This window comes from Saccostrea cucullata, unplaced genomic scaffold (genome assembly GCF_032062105.1).
Source record: "Saccostrea cucullata isolate Sc308-1 unplaced genomic scaffold, CSIRO_AGI_Scuc_v1 ctg1222, whole genome shotgun sequence".
Taxonomy (NCBI): domain Eukaryota; kingdom Metazoa; phylum Mollusca; class Bivalvia; order Ostreida; family Ostreidae; genus Saccostrea; species Saccostrea cuccullata.
This window is the reverse complement of record NW_026919891.1, coordinates 80949-95561: the sequence shown is the minus strand read 5'-3', so window position 1 is coordinate 95561 and position 14613 is coordinate 80949. Positions and strand designations below refer to the sequence as shown.

Genomic DNA, 14613 nt, shown 5'->3' with positions numbered 1-14613 from the left:
CCTGGTTCTACATCTACCCATGATTAATGATTCGTTAAAAGTATAAAATATTCTAGCTGTAAAAATATTGAACACTGAAAATTTCATTTTTTTTTTGTAGCTACATGTTTATACAAAATAACACTTCTAAATTAAATTGGCACATACAATGTAATAAAGTTGTGTAGATTTAGGTAGATTTCTTTTTAATAAACGTCTTTTAGTAATACAAAAACTTTGCGTAATACATAACCCTCATAATAATTTAAATTTTGATAGATGTTCAATAGGAATGGTACCTAGTACCGAGGATAATAAACAGTATAAGAGAGGCCGCTATAATAAATAGAAAAAACATGAGAAAGAAAAAATTATCAAGTAGGCTTGAAAATTCTTCCCATGTAATTTCCTTTTCTTCATTATTTTTTGGTGAATTTTCCTTGTTCTCTGGTACAGACTCTTTAGACGATAAAACCCCATGACAGTTGCTGTAGAACTCACGTGCTCTTCCTTCTGGGATATTTTTAGATGCTTCATCGCGACAACAATATCGTCCAATGCAACAAAACTTTGCAAGACAGTTTGCGAAAGCTTTAGTACATGGAGGCAACTTCCCTTGGTTGATCGACACATGAGATCCAATGATAACGATGAGAATGGACAACGTTGATGTTGTCAGGACAACTGCTAGGTAAACGGCTGTAATGGAAATAAAATCTTATCTATTCTATATTAGTATATTTAAACCAGCAATGATATTAAAACATACCCATGTTTTCTGTCTTATTGATATTGATTCACAATAATTTGAAATGAAATTAATTCAATTGAATAGAATCTATTTTAGCACAGATATAAATAAAGCTTCTTTTTTCATCAGAACATCCAGTAATTATTTTCGACATATAAAGATGGGTTTTAAGGTCAGACGACACGTTCTTCAAATAATATGTCTTGTTTCTTTTGGTATTATATAAAAATTATTTATATTATCACTCTTCTGATTTTTACATTGTTTTCAAAATCTTTTTTTTTAGATGTAAGTACACCAAACTGTTTGGTTTGAAACATTGTGATATAGGCCATTCGAAAAATATCCATAACGGTTATTTAAGGAATATAACCCTGTGGTATCTTGTCCAAATGCCTGGTAAGGTACCCTCATTTTCGTGAGGAAACTTGTTTAAGTACCTTTACTTCAATGACAAATTCTTTGGAAATATTATATATATTTTTAAAAATGTGTCGTGTGACCTTAAAATAAAGGAAACTACAGGTACTGTGAGCAATGAGCTCACTAAATGATACCCCCGCCTCCCATAATGCCCATTTGTTGGTATATATTGTTTTACGGTAATGTGTAAAGAGGAATAACTCGTCCTATTAAATGTTATCCAGAAGCTTCCATATGTGACGTCATAGGTAACCCATATAATGGCAATACATGTTTTGCTATGGGAAACCTAAAATACGTGTCGAATGAAAATGCAAAATAGGAGGTGCACAATGGAATATGTAATAAAGATTCTGTGAAAGTTTCATTAAATTTCACTCTTTAGTGTAAAAGAGGGGTTGCGGATAAGAGATAAAGCGTAACAGACGGACGGACGGACAGACGGACGGAATTCCCGATTACTATATGACCTCCCACTTTTCAAGCGGGGGATATAATGAAATTTGTTCTTACATAAATAGCAAACAGACACAGATGTGCTAGGTATATGGTCCGCAATCAAAGATAGATATACAGCATACGACAAGAGTACTGTCAAAGAATACCCAATCTTCTCCTCTACCACCTTCAACTTAAACACGAAAGGAATGAGCATGCCCATCAGAAAAACCGGAAATATGGTGTTTATTGTGTGAAACAGATAACGTCTTTTCATTTGCAATTCAAAAGATAGACTGGCAAATTTGAATCCATTCCTGGTCCTAAACCCATCAGCGGTTGGACCCGATGTAGTAATAATTTCCCATTCGCCATTAATGACGTAATCAGAGAGATCTACTGCGTTCTCGTCGTAGTGGAGGTCGATTTCTCCTTGGGTGTAGCCAGACGTTGTTATTTTGATGTGGCAGGTCTGTTTGTCAAAAGGATAATAAGTGACGTCACATTCACAGGACACTTTGAATGCCCCTGCTGGAGTGCGACTTACTTCACCATTTGGTTTAATTCTCATTGGCATGTTTTCATCGTTAATTACCGATAGATCTTCAACACTAAAATAAAATAAAAATAATGAAAATCCAATTTGATCCGGAAAAACGTCTTTCAGCTGTAATAAGACTGAGTTTTGTAATTATAAAAAAAATATTTAATATTTTAGCAATATTTTTAAATATCAATTATAGAGCCTTTAAAGATCAAATCATTGGGGTCTACATGGTCTACATCAATAAACATTCTATGAGTATTGCATAAGCAGTACATGTACCCCACCGGGTTCCATTTTTCTCTTTTGGGTGTCATTCTATAATATCCTGTTTCTGATAAAACTACCCAGCAAGTTTCAAATCAATTTTTTTAACACGAAAATCTCGTTTAGACCATTAATTTAGTGCAGTACGAACCAGATCTTAAACCATAATATGAAAAATTAAATTCCGTCATAAATCAAAGAAGCGTCTTGACATATTCAAATTTGATCAGTAACTCATCAAGATATACTCAGATACCGAAAATCAGCTCAATATCTGCAAGCGTTTAGAAAAAAGTGCGGAAAACCAAGCAGGACAGACTCGCAGACAGAAATAGGACAGCTAGACGGACGGACGGACAGACTCAGAGGAAATCTAGAGTCCCCTCCGGTTTCATCGGAATAAGGAATAAGGAAAGAGACAAAGTTAATTAAGATCACTTCTTGATTCTATGTTCGAAACAAGATGTTGATCGTAACAACGCGGTTCTGTAAATGCTTTACATGAAAATTCTGAGTTTACAGAATCTGATAAGCAATATGACGTTTGATACCACAATCCTACTCCCTACATAAATATAATCTTCTGTTAAAGGAAAAGAAAACTTCACATCTACAGTTTTTCGGTATATTCTGATGGTAAGGTAAATCAGTTTTGGCTTCTAAAAAACTAAAATACAAAATAGGAGCGGAGCAAACAAGGACCTCCAAAACATCAGAGGTGGTATCAGGTGCCATGGACACACCCATTCTTCAAAAATAATTAAATGTAAGCTTTTTGATATAATATAAAACTTCTTTAATGAAAATGAATGGAGGTCGTAAATATTTGTGATTGGTCTTCAACAAAATTACATGTATGATTAAATGATTTCTACAGATCAATCTGATCTACACACAATTACCCTTCAGTTCATATAAAAAGGATGCGTGTGTTACTTATTGAGTACATTTATGTAGTTTTCGGATACCAAATCTTCCAACAATTAAACTTTATAATTAACGTGGACACTTATTGTCTTCCATTATTTTCTGACCTGTTTTCATATTCATATGAAGCAGAATTTATGCAAAGACTTTAGCATGAGAATAATTTGCCCGCCAAAATATGATTATGCAAAATCAAACATTCTAGATCGACATTCTATAATTAAAGATAACACTTTTTCAAGATCATCTTAATGCTTAAAGAATTTAAAATACTGCTGAACTGCAGTTTAGATTAAGTATGTTGGTTATATGCTCCTATGTTCTAGATATGTTAACAATGAGTAGGGAATCCATCATATATTCCTTGTACATAAAATATATGGAGAGAACGAGCAGTGTTAAAGCTCAAAGGCTAATAAACAGTACAAAATAGAAACAGAGCAAACATGGACCTCTAAAACATTACGTCTTTTGGCCCCACTATCTTTGTTTTGTGTATGTATTTATTTTCATATGTAAGATTATAGGGGTCATAATTGTGTTCAGTACTGCATGTATTGTTATACAATAGTTCTGCATGTTTATGAATGACCCCCTATTTAGAATATATCATTCCGTCATATACAGTGATATTATTCATTCTTATACAAGAGTTCATATTTCGCCTTAGTACTTTTGTATAGTTTCCTTGGAAATGTTATACAAATTAAGGAACTTAGAGCATGTTAATGAGGATATCCTTCATATACGTATACTCAGGTGAGAAATAATGTGACATTCGATGTCCTTGTCACCAAGTATAATTTATCATTGAATCAAATGCTGACTGGAATTTCAAACACTAATTGTAAGGCCATTATTACACACTGATATAGCGACGGATTTTCCGTTGTTTTCCGATCAGGACAAGGAGCAGGGGACGCTCACTCCTCTACGCGTCCGATCCCACCTTTCATGTTTCGGAGGACCGTGTTCGTTGTGCCTGTATTTTGATATAGTCCAGTCAATGAACGAAAGGACCCGAAACAAATTGCAAAAGAAGAAATAAATGCATAGAAAGTTTCATTTATGTATTGTTATTAATCTCTAAAAATTCGCCATTGATTAGTCATTGTATAATAATTTTCTGCGAATTTTCTAATTTTTTGTTAAACGAAATTCATGATAGCGTAATGTGCCCTCCATATGCAATACGGAATATGACGTCATGATAACAACCAACATAAAGAAGGAAGATTATCTGTTAAAATTATGTAAATAAATATTCTATCTTCTTAATTCAGTAACTTTTCAAAGGTATTCTTCCTATATACTTTATTTCGACACGCAACTATTAAAAGTATTAGAGAAAACAACATTCATTCTGTTTCACTGCCTTCATAGCACACGAATATCTCCCATAGGCCCCTAATACATCTTAAATTGTTAAAAATATAATTCTCATATTCAACATATTAAATTTGAATTATGGTTTTACAAAGAAAACAAAAGCATTCGAAGTGTATTTTGCTCATTTGTCGCTGATTATTTACGTTTTTATCGATGTGTTTACTTTGACTCTGTCCAAAATAAAATAAAATACGACAGCTCAGTACAGTCATACAGTGGAGTCGCCAATTCCGGGTCGTCTCCAATTACGGGTCACTTGTGTGTATTTTATGTCATATTGTTAAAATTTAAGAGCAAAAAAGTTCATGAATACGCTGGTCATGAAGAACTGGTCTTTCTGTATGTAATTATTTTCAAAATTTTGAATATCAACTGTAAGAGAGCACCCGACAATCGAAATTCTGAAACGCACGCATTAAAGACTTGGATGTTTCTGCTGCGCTGACGGCCTACTTTCGTTTTTGTTCGCCGCAGAAAGGCTGATAAAATAGTTCTAGATAAATAATAAGAGGTCGAAAGTATGTCAAATGCATTTAGTTTTAACTCAGAAATCAATCATAATGATCGCTGCTCAAATAAATTTATAATGATTATTAAATCAAACTGCAGTAGTTTCTCCAATTGCGGGTCACGCAATCTCGTGGCATGAACATGTCAAAACTCTATGTACAAAACCAATCGACAGCCGTGTATTTACCTTGATTATCATAAGTATTCTAACTGGAAAATATTTTTTCTAAAAATTAAAATCGAGTTAAGCGTTCAAATGCATTTTTTAAATAATTGTATTTCATTGTATTATTTGCAATCCTAATACATTTTTTTTAATTCTGCATACTGCAATTTGTTTTGTTGTAATTGTTTTAAAATTAATTTAAACATATTTCTGTGGTTTTTTTACTTTCTTCCAAGCTGGATGAATTGTTTTATGTTTCAACATCATAAAAATCGTGTTCCGAAACGTTCCATGAATATTACACGACCGTGAAGTCACATGACCCGGAAATGGAGAAAATGATTCGTAACTGGGGAAGCTAGGCCTTGCTGAAATACCCCTGTAAATATTGCTCCCGTGTATCTACTTTGAAAACGAAAAGGTGTTTTAATGACTCACTATTTGTTCTTTCAATACATATATTGCATAAGATATAAATTGAACCGATTTGCAAAATATCAACGAAACACTCTGATGTGACCCGGAATGGGCAACTTCACTGTACTTTATCCCGGAGTACTCAAACTCCGTCCCAATAAGAGGAAAACGTCCTGCGTTTCTCTTCAAATTATATTTTAATTTCTTTTTTTGTTTGTAACACATAGTAATAAACTTGAATGTAGTTTTTAGTGATATTAACAAAAAGTTATGTCAGTGACTTGGCTTAGGGCCTATATAATACCACTTGATAGAACATGTATCACGCCAGTTTTATTTCCTCCAACGTACGCTAACTCCGTCACTAGGGTTCTCTATTCAATCTTTATTTCCCCCTTTAGGAGATTTCATGATTATGCAAAATCAATATAATTACAATACATAAAGAACCTCAAGAAAATAACAGAGCCTAACATATTTATATACATGTCATAGAAATAAAAAAAAATATTTAAAAAAAATACAAAAAAATGAATTTTAAAAAATGTACAGATATCCATGCCTTTAGTGGGCATTTTTAACATTTTGAGTGGCCTTGCTATGATAGGCAGTGGCACTACACACAAACTTGTATGAATCGATTCTTAAAATTTTTTTTCATCTGATAAAGACGTTGACCAGTTCCAGCCCTCCCTGCAACGATACATATAACAATTCACCACTTAGCTTGGAGAGTTCTATGTACTAATGTATATTAAAATTAAAAATTATCTAATATGATGTCAAAAGAAAAAAAGCATTTCTGATATGGTTAGTGAATGGACACCACAAAACAGCATGCTGGAATGGATTATACTATACACACCTCGACATAAATTGCAGGTTTGTACCAAAGACGAAGGCGATATAGTCCAGGGCTTGGCGAGAAAGGATTTTATGTATGGAATATCGTCGAACGAAAAGTTGAATTTCCAAATTTTGATAAGTTAACACTGTTATGAAGGATTCTAAACATTCCGAAGTTTGGGTCTGCTTCCATGCAGATTCGTTTACAAACTGTGAAACAGCGCGTAGTTTCCCGAAAGTGACGGATTTAGGATAGTGACGGATTTAGGAAGTTTGGCGATAATTGAATCTATTAGGCCTATACTGTTAAAAAGTATATCATTGAGAGAGTTAGCAAGATTCCAGTTCCACTCAACCAGGACTATTTCCCTCGGCGCTGCGCCTCGTGAAATAGTCCTTGCCTTGGGGAACTGGGATCGTGCTAACTTCTTGAATGATAATTGTATACTAACCTTGGATAACCAATGTTCACCATTAGTTTCTGTTATTGCATTTTGTTCACCCAAATCTTTGTTTTGTGAATTATTTTGCAAGTGTTGAAAGTAAATAGTTAAAAGGGGGAGGTGCTACAGTGCCTCAATGCTATTGCATAGAATCACACAACAGGCCCTTCAAGCCTGGCAACGGTTTTCAAGCGGGGGGGGGGGAGGGCTTCAAAAAGAGTTGACAAGCCAAAAAAAACCCAAACAAACAAAACACCACCACCAAACGAATAAAAAAAACCAAAACACAAACACCTTTAATTCTTTTTCTATTTCAAAGGGAGAGGGCGCTCTAACCTTTCAGAAATTTTTTTTCCCGAATGCTTGCATTTGGCTTTTTTTTCTGACAATAAAAAGCATCGAAAAGCATCAGTCCAAATCAAAGGAGGGAAATATCCTCTTCTGCATAATCCCTTTCATGACTTTTTATGAAGATGATTTAGAAATGGCATATAGATATAGCTAAAATTTGCCTGAATCTTCCACTTATTTCATGTTACGTGTTGGAAGTCGTAACCAGGTTCACAGAGGAGAGCAAAACTGGGAAACTTTATCTTTTAGCGAGCAGAAAGGACAGAGTTTGAACAACATATAAAGTATGCTTATTTTATTCAAAATAGGTCTATTAAACCTAAAATATATTTGTTACATAAAAAACCTCGCTGTCTGTCTCTCTGCAAAAATAAGGAGGGGGATCCAGCCACCGAAACCAGCAAAACCCCCACCCCATTGGATCTATCATTGATGTTGCATCATATTTGCAAGCTTATTTTGACTTTTTTGTCAGAGATAACCTAAATTATCAAATGTTATTTATGCATCGGTACCGTTTTCGTCTATTTGCGTGTCAAAAATTTTAAAAGACTTTGCGACTTTAAACAAAAGAAAAATGTGGATATATATATACTTTGTACATGTATTTATTTTTTTGCTTGTTTTCTTTTTCGGATTCAAAGTGATCGCAAAAATATTTAAAAAGCACTGAATACACAGTAAATAACATTTTGAACCCCCCTCCCCCCCCCCCCGGCAGATGGAAATAATTACTGTTTCTTTATACATGTATATCCACTAAATTATAGGTTTATAAAACCCAAACAGATACTAATTGGTAAAAATTGAATTTCTTATTTACATTTTCACTCCGATTACAAAAAATTCGTTCTTCTGTACTACGTAAAACCTTTAAATTTCGCTGTATTTAAACACCTAGTATAAAATGTCATTTACTATTTTATAATTATGATAATAATGATGGTAGTACTTTTATCTTAATTTGAAAGATCTACAAATTTATACAGCATCATTCAGGCCTATATCTATATCCTATTATATTGTAAAAACGGTGTATAAACTGTTGAACTTTAAAACACGATACTTTGTTTATGGAGTGCAAAAAGGTCATATCAATATTCGAAATTGTCTAGATTTGAATAAAAATAAAGTTGTATTGAATTTTACTTAAAGTCTGTAAGCTTGTAACCCTCTGTCATGTTTTGTTTCATCACATTAGATCAGTTTCAAGAGCACATCTTTTATATATGTCTTTCATTTATATGTGCCATTTTCTCGCCATCGGTGACATAATATGTTATATCTTAAGATCCATAAAAATCACTTTCCCCTTGATATACAAATTGCGACTTTTTTCCCTGCAATAATTACTTAATATATTAAGCAAATATAGTGTTAAACATTCTTTTGCAATTTGTTTTAGGTTTTGCAAATTCTGTCGTTCATTGACTGGACTAATACTTCTCACTTGGGTATTACTTTTGGCATAAGTAATACAATTTATCATTAGTAAATGAGAGATATTTACAAATTCCAAGAAAACTGACTGTCTCCAAGAATTTAATGATTCCACAGTATATTCATGTACGATCACCTTTATTTTTAAAGGTACATGTATGACGCATTTTTTTATTTATTATAAATTTCGGTTAAATTAATAGATACGTGAACTGCTTTGATACAATACAAATGAATTTATGTTAATTGAAATTATTTTGGAGTGTACAAACTTGTTTCAATATGTTTCATAACCCTGACTTTATGATTGAATGCCGGTCATTCTTTTGCAATTATCATTTTATGCCAATGACAAACGCAATGAGAAGCACCATTCACACTTAATGCATTTGAAAAAAAAACCAATTTGTAAAAATAAATTCTTAGAATAACAGCACAATGTTTTTTAATGATTAAGATACTTATTTTTTTTTCTAATCGGATTAAGAAGAAAGAAAAACATCTTTAGGCTTTGACGATACATATTCTTGCTTGCAGTATTACAATATTGTTTTTAATGATAATATCTTACGAGTTTTCCACATAGATTGCTGGTGTCCACGTGTTTTCCTCCGTATTAAACAGAAAAATAACCGGAAAGTAATTGTGTTTATCAATCCAAGCTAAACGAGGGTCCAACCACTTCTACAACATTTATTAAAATATGCTGAATCAAAAGCATTAAAATTAAACAAATTATCATTTAATATTCTGTCTTTAAGTGTCATTTCTAACAGTCTTTAACGTATTAAGTATTGAAAAGCAAAAAGAGCATCCCGGTTGAAAAAAAATATGTACAAAAGGAAAATAGGGCCTAGAAGAAATACTGTCGGTCGAAAATTCCCTATGAATTTGACTTGCAATTGAGAAAATCACTAATTGCCTATATCCATGATTAAATCGAAATTACGACATCCTCCAAATGGATGAAAGAATGCTTTCTTTTCCTGAAGCGTTAATTTTTTTAACCGAAACTCTGCAAAAGATCTGGAATAACTGACTCTACATAGTCATTTTTGCATTAATTTGACTAAACGTTTGCCTTAGAATTCGATATTTTAAATCAAGGATAAGTACAACAAAAACAACATACCATAGACAGCATTCCAGACACAGAAAGTGTTTGGTCTACAATATTCTGAAAAGATAAATCAAAAACTTCCCGCGTAAATTCAGATGATTTAAAGGAGCAAAAACAATACTAGCAAAACCTAGCAAAAATACAATTTTCATGTTAGTTTTTAATGATGTCTTTTTAAATTATTTTAGAGTAAAAAAGATATTCTGTAAAAATAATCATTAAATAAGTTCATGTAGAATATTCAATCACTGTCGATTGTTTCGATGTAAGTAAGGTGTTAGCTGAATGATATACGTGTTGATCCTGAAGCATTACGTAAACATATTTTTTATATTTGATTATCATATAGTATTACAATGTATATGATCATTTTAAAGATGTCATTTAATTGTATTATACATATTTCTAGCAAATAAAAAAGCACTTTTTCACTTAATATCATATCTAGACTACAATTATTGTGAAGTTACTAAGGTCTTTAAAATACTCCTGTTTCATTGAACGGTATTATATTTTGGGTTATTTAGATTCTTTAATTTCAAACTTTCTTTTTTTTTATTTATGCCAATCAGAGTATCTTACACAAAACAATCCATGACGTACGTACCAGATCATTTATTGTATACAGCATGAAACTAACATTGACGGCGACAAGACTCGAGGGACGAACTAAAGGAGAGTAATTCCCGCCGTAAAGCTCACTCAATAGGGCAACTTCTAAGTCTGCTGTGTACGGAGGAAATCCGGGCTGTGCCTGACATATATGTAGTACTAATGGAAAAAAAAAATAAAACTTAAGCACTGCCCTTTGAAATATCTATTTTAAAAATAAGCAATATTATTTTTTATGACATGATATACTTTTAAAATAATATCAGTATACATGTATATCATTATAATATAAGTGTAAATTACAAAATATATTTAGTGTACAGCTAAAACCATTGAATCATATTAATTGTTTAAGTAAAATTATTCAAAATAAATGAATTTTACTTGATTCAAAAGTGTTCGTTGTCTCTCAGAGGAATTTTAATAAGAAAAATAGAGTTGCAGAAATCATTAAGGTTTAAATATATAATATGTAACGTTTTAAAAAAAGATTAATCTTATGTAAATTTCACATATTATTTTTAAATGTACTCACCTAGATGGACACAAAAAACAGTTAACATACTCCACTGCATTATAAGCAAAATAATAAGAATCGCATCCCCAAATCGTATTTTATGTCTAAAAAGAACATATAAAATTAGATAAATAAAAAGAAAATAACATTCATTTCTGTTAAAAGCCAAAACTATCATATCTTATACAGTGATGTATATTTACATGAAATTTATAATGTAAATATATTTGTTTAAAGCATATAAATTATTTTACCACAAGTATCAAATCTCCTTTTTGTGTGCGAGCAATTCATAATCAAGAAAAAATATGGTATTAAATTATAATTTTAGTAACAGAAAAATATCTAGTATAATAAAAAAAGAAACAAATAGGAAATTCTTTTTCAAAAGTAAATAATATTAAAATAAAATTTTCTACATTTTATATGACCATTCCTCACCATAAATCAAAAATCTAAAGATGAAAGTTTTTGATATTCTTTAATGAAAATAGAACTTGAAATTTTTCGTATCATGTGACAAGCTCATTTAAAGCCAGTATTTTGTAAGTTTTACGATCTTTATAATGACCTTGGTAGTAAATAAAACCTACCGTGAAATAACTAATTTTACCACGAAATCAAATCCCCATGAACCAATATATTTCTCTCGATCCACAAAAATTTGACCCCTCGAAAAAATGTGATTTTACAGTATCAAATAGATTATCTTGACAGACTTTTTTTTCGTATCAATTGTAGGTCTTCGTACATATGTAGGCCTTCGTCGTATACTGAATTTGACTGTTCTGTCTACCTGATCAGAATATTGGGTTCACATCAGATGTGACTGGTCGGGAGAAGATGCTTACTCCTCTTGGGCACCTTATCCCACCTCCGGATATAAGTAATCCGTAAATATGCCCTCTTCACAGATTTGTACTGTATGAAGATTTTTTTAAAACTTTCGTTTTTTATATCCTTTTCAGTATCAAAATGATATTTTCCATATTAGAACAGTCACATTTAGCTCATTATCGGAAACTTAAAATGTCTTTTGGATTAAATTTGCTATTGTCTTCCATATAACAATGGGATAACTGGTTGACGACGGGAGAAAATGGGATTTTTTTAACATTGCGACAGAATTTTTTGCTTCTACATGTGTTCATGGTCTCAAGCCACTGTCCATAGCGGGAAAGGAGCCTAGATTTTGACCGTGGTTTACAACGATTACATGTATAACTAATTTTATATTTTATTTGTTTGCATATTTCATTCTTTTTCTATGCAAGAATGAAAATTTCAACAGAAAATTGTGAACTCTTATCTATGCCTTCTCCTCATAGGCACCTGATTGCACCTCTGTTATTTCCAGGTTTATGTCCTTTTCTTGTCTTGCGTATTGTAAATGGATTTTTTTAGATCGATCGATGTTTTGTTATCTTCATCTTTTCCATTAAAAAAAAAAGAGAATTAATTTGTAAATAAAAAGTATGACTTTGCTTGCCTTAAACAGATACAGTTATACTAGCATATATATGAAAAGACTTACTTATGAAAACCCCAGCACTCACAAAACAAATATATTTTCCTTCCACAAGATTTTTTTAATCAAACAACAACCAGTTCGAGTGTGACAGTGTTAGTATTGAAAACCTGAAATCTTGTTGAACTCTCGAGTGTTTGATCACGATTTTAATCAGAAAGGTAATCCCCAAGCCTTAGATGCTCTGTAGGGAATAGACGGTGACCTTAGATATTTAAAAACACCCAGATAAATAAACCATAAGTCAATGATTACATGGTCATTACATATGATTACATTTAATTTCAAATGTTTGAAAATAAGTAACTATACTTTGATAAGATGTTTTTAGTTTATAACTTTAAACAATCATCGTTCATGATTTGAAAGGTTCGAAATCTGTGTAATGCTATCCATTTGATCAAATAAATGTTTGTGCTCTTGGTCATATACACAGTGATTGTTATATACGCTATAGGGTTTTAATTATTCTAAATACATGTATGTATTTTTCTTCTAAAGCGAGATTTTTTAGTAGGTATTTTTTATGTAAAGACTGTCTTGGGGTATTTTTGTAGTGTTTATTTTATAATCTAATGATTATCAGCGTAGAAAAAATTGTTTATCTATCAGAGTATTAAGTAAAACGACAAATTCCAACGTCCTACTAAACAAATAATTCCGAAGTTTTATAAATATTGATGATATGTTTAAGTGCAACAATTCCTCAGACATAATTAAATAAACAAATTTATTGTCAACGATATTATTTTTTGAAGGAAATTGAGTTTATTTAATTTGCATTTTATGCACTTATATCTCAGGAAATAAATTGTAATGTTGCCAACTATTTCAAGAATATCTAAAATGCAACATTTATTGATTACGTAATGACGGCATTTGTTACAAGAATGAATATAAAGTGTGACTTTTTGGATGCGATTTCATTGCAATGGATGAGCTTAACTTTATTAATACTAAAGAGTTTAGTAACAGTAATAACTAGACAGATTGTAATTCTATAGGTACGACCATATCCCACCTCTGTTGTTTGCACTGCTCCTGAAATATATTAATTGAATGGGCTTTTGAGCTTGGATGCTGTCCTTCATCTACATATATTTCATATAAATACTAGTATCTTGCTCTCAGCATGTCTTGACAATAATGAGAAAGTTTATACAATTCAAAATTATTTACAAATGTATATAATTTTGCAAAAATCAAACAACTGTATGTCCATCTAAACAGTAGCAGTTATCTCAGGATATTCCTTATTTCAAAAGTCCACAAATAAAGAAATCTTTTCTTGCAAACATTTTATCTTATGCACCTAAAAGTGCTTTGTTGTCTAAAAAACGGCAGCGTAAAAAATTACACCTATGCCGCCTAAAAGTACAAAAATAGATACATTTTTAAAGAAATCAAATTATCTTGATCTAACCTTAATAATTAATGCCAAGTGATTTTTTTAAAAGTAAAAAGTACTTACTTATTTAATCCTCTTTGTGCTAGTTAGCACATAAGGCTGTCACTAGAGACTTCCATGTTGGTCTGTCTTGTGTCCATCTTTGGATCTGTCCCCGTGTCCAGTTGTTTTCTTTTTATCTTTTTCTCTACAGCTCTTTTCCAAGATTTTTTTGTCTTCCTCTCTTTCTCTTGCCAGATGATGTCCATCTCAATGCAACCCTTGGAATGGAGGTTGGGTGCATTCTTCATATATATCTCCTATCCACAGCCATTTTCTTTTCTATATATCTTGAGACAGAGGAGTGGTGTAAGTCTCTTTGTACAACTCTTCATTTGAGATGTTAAAAAAATGTCTCAAAATGTAAAAAGTAAAAAGAGATGACCGATATATCGATCATTTATACCACAAAATTTTTGCTGCACAACTTAATGGAAGAGATAATGAACACTATTCAATCTCAAAGTCCATAAAACAATACAAAATAGGAGCAGAGCA

At 31.8% G+C, this 14613-nt stretch overlaps 1 protein-coding gene across 1 annotated transcript; it reads right to left on the bottom strand.

Annotated features, from left to right (window-relative positions):
* Window positions 1-262: 262 nt before the first annotated feature.
* On the bottom strand, window positions 263-14324 carry LOC134239722 (neuronal acetylcholine receptor subunit alpha-5-like). Its single transcript, XM_062721879.1, has 6 exons — window positions 14183-14324; window positions 10619-10782; window positions 10024-10068; window positions 9463-9575; window positions 1694-2202; window positions 263-678 (listed from the first exon to the last, which is right to left on the bottom strand). The coding sequence occupies exons 1-6, from the start codon at window positions 14322-14324 to the stop codon at window positions 263-265; spliced, it is 1389 nt and encodes a 462-aa protein (XP_062577863.1).
* Window positions 14325-14613: the final 289 nt, after the last annotated feature.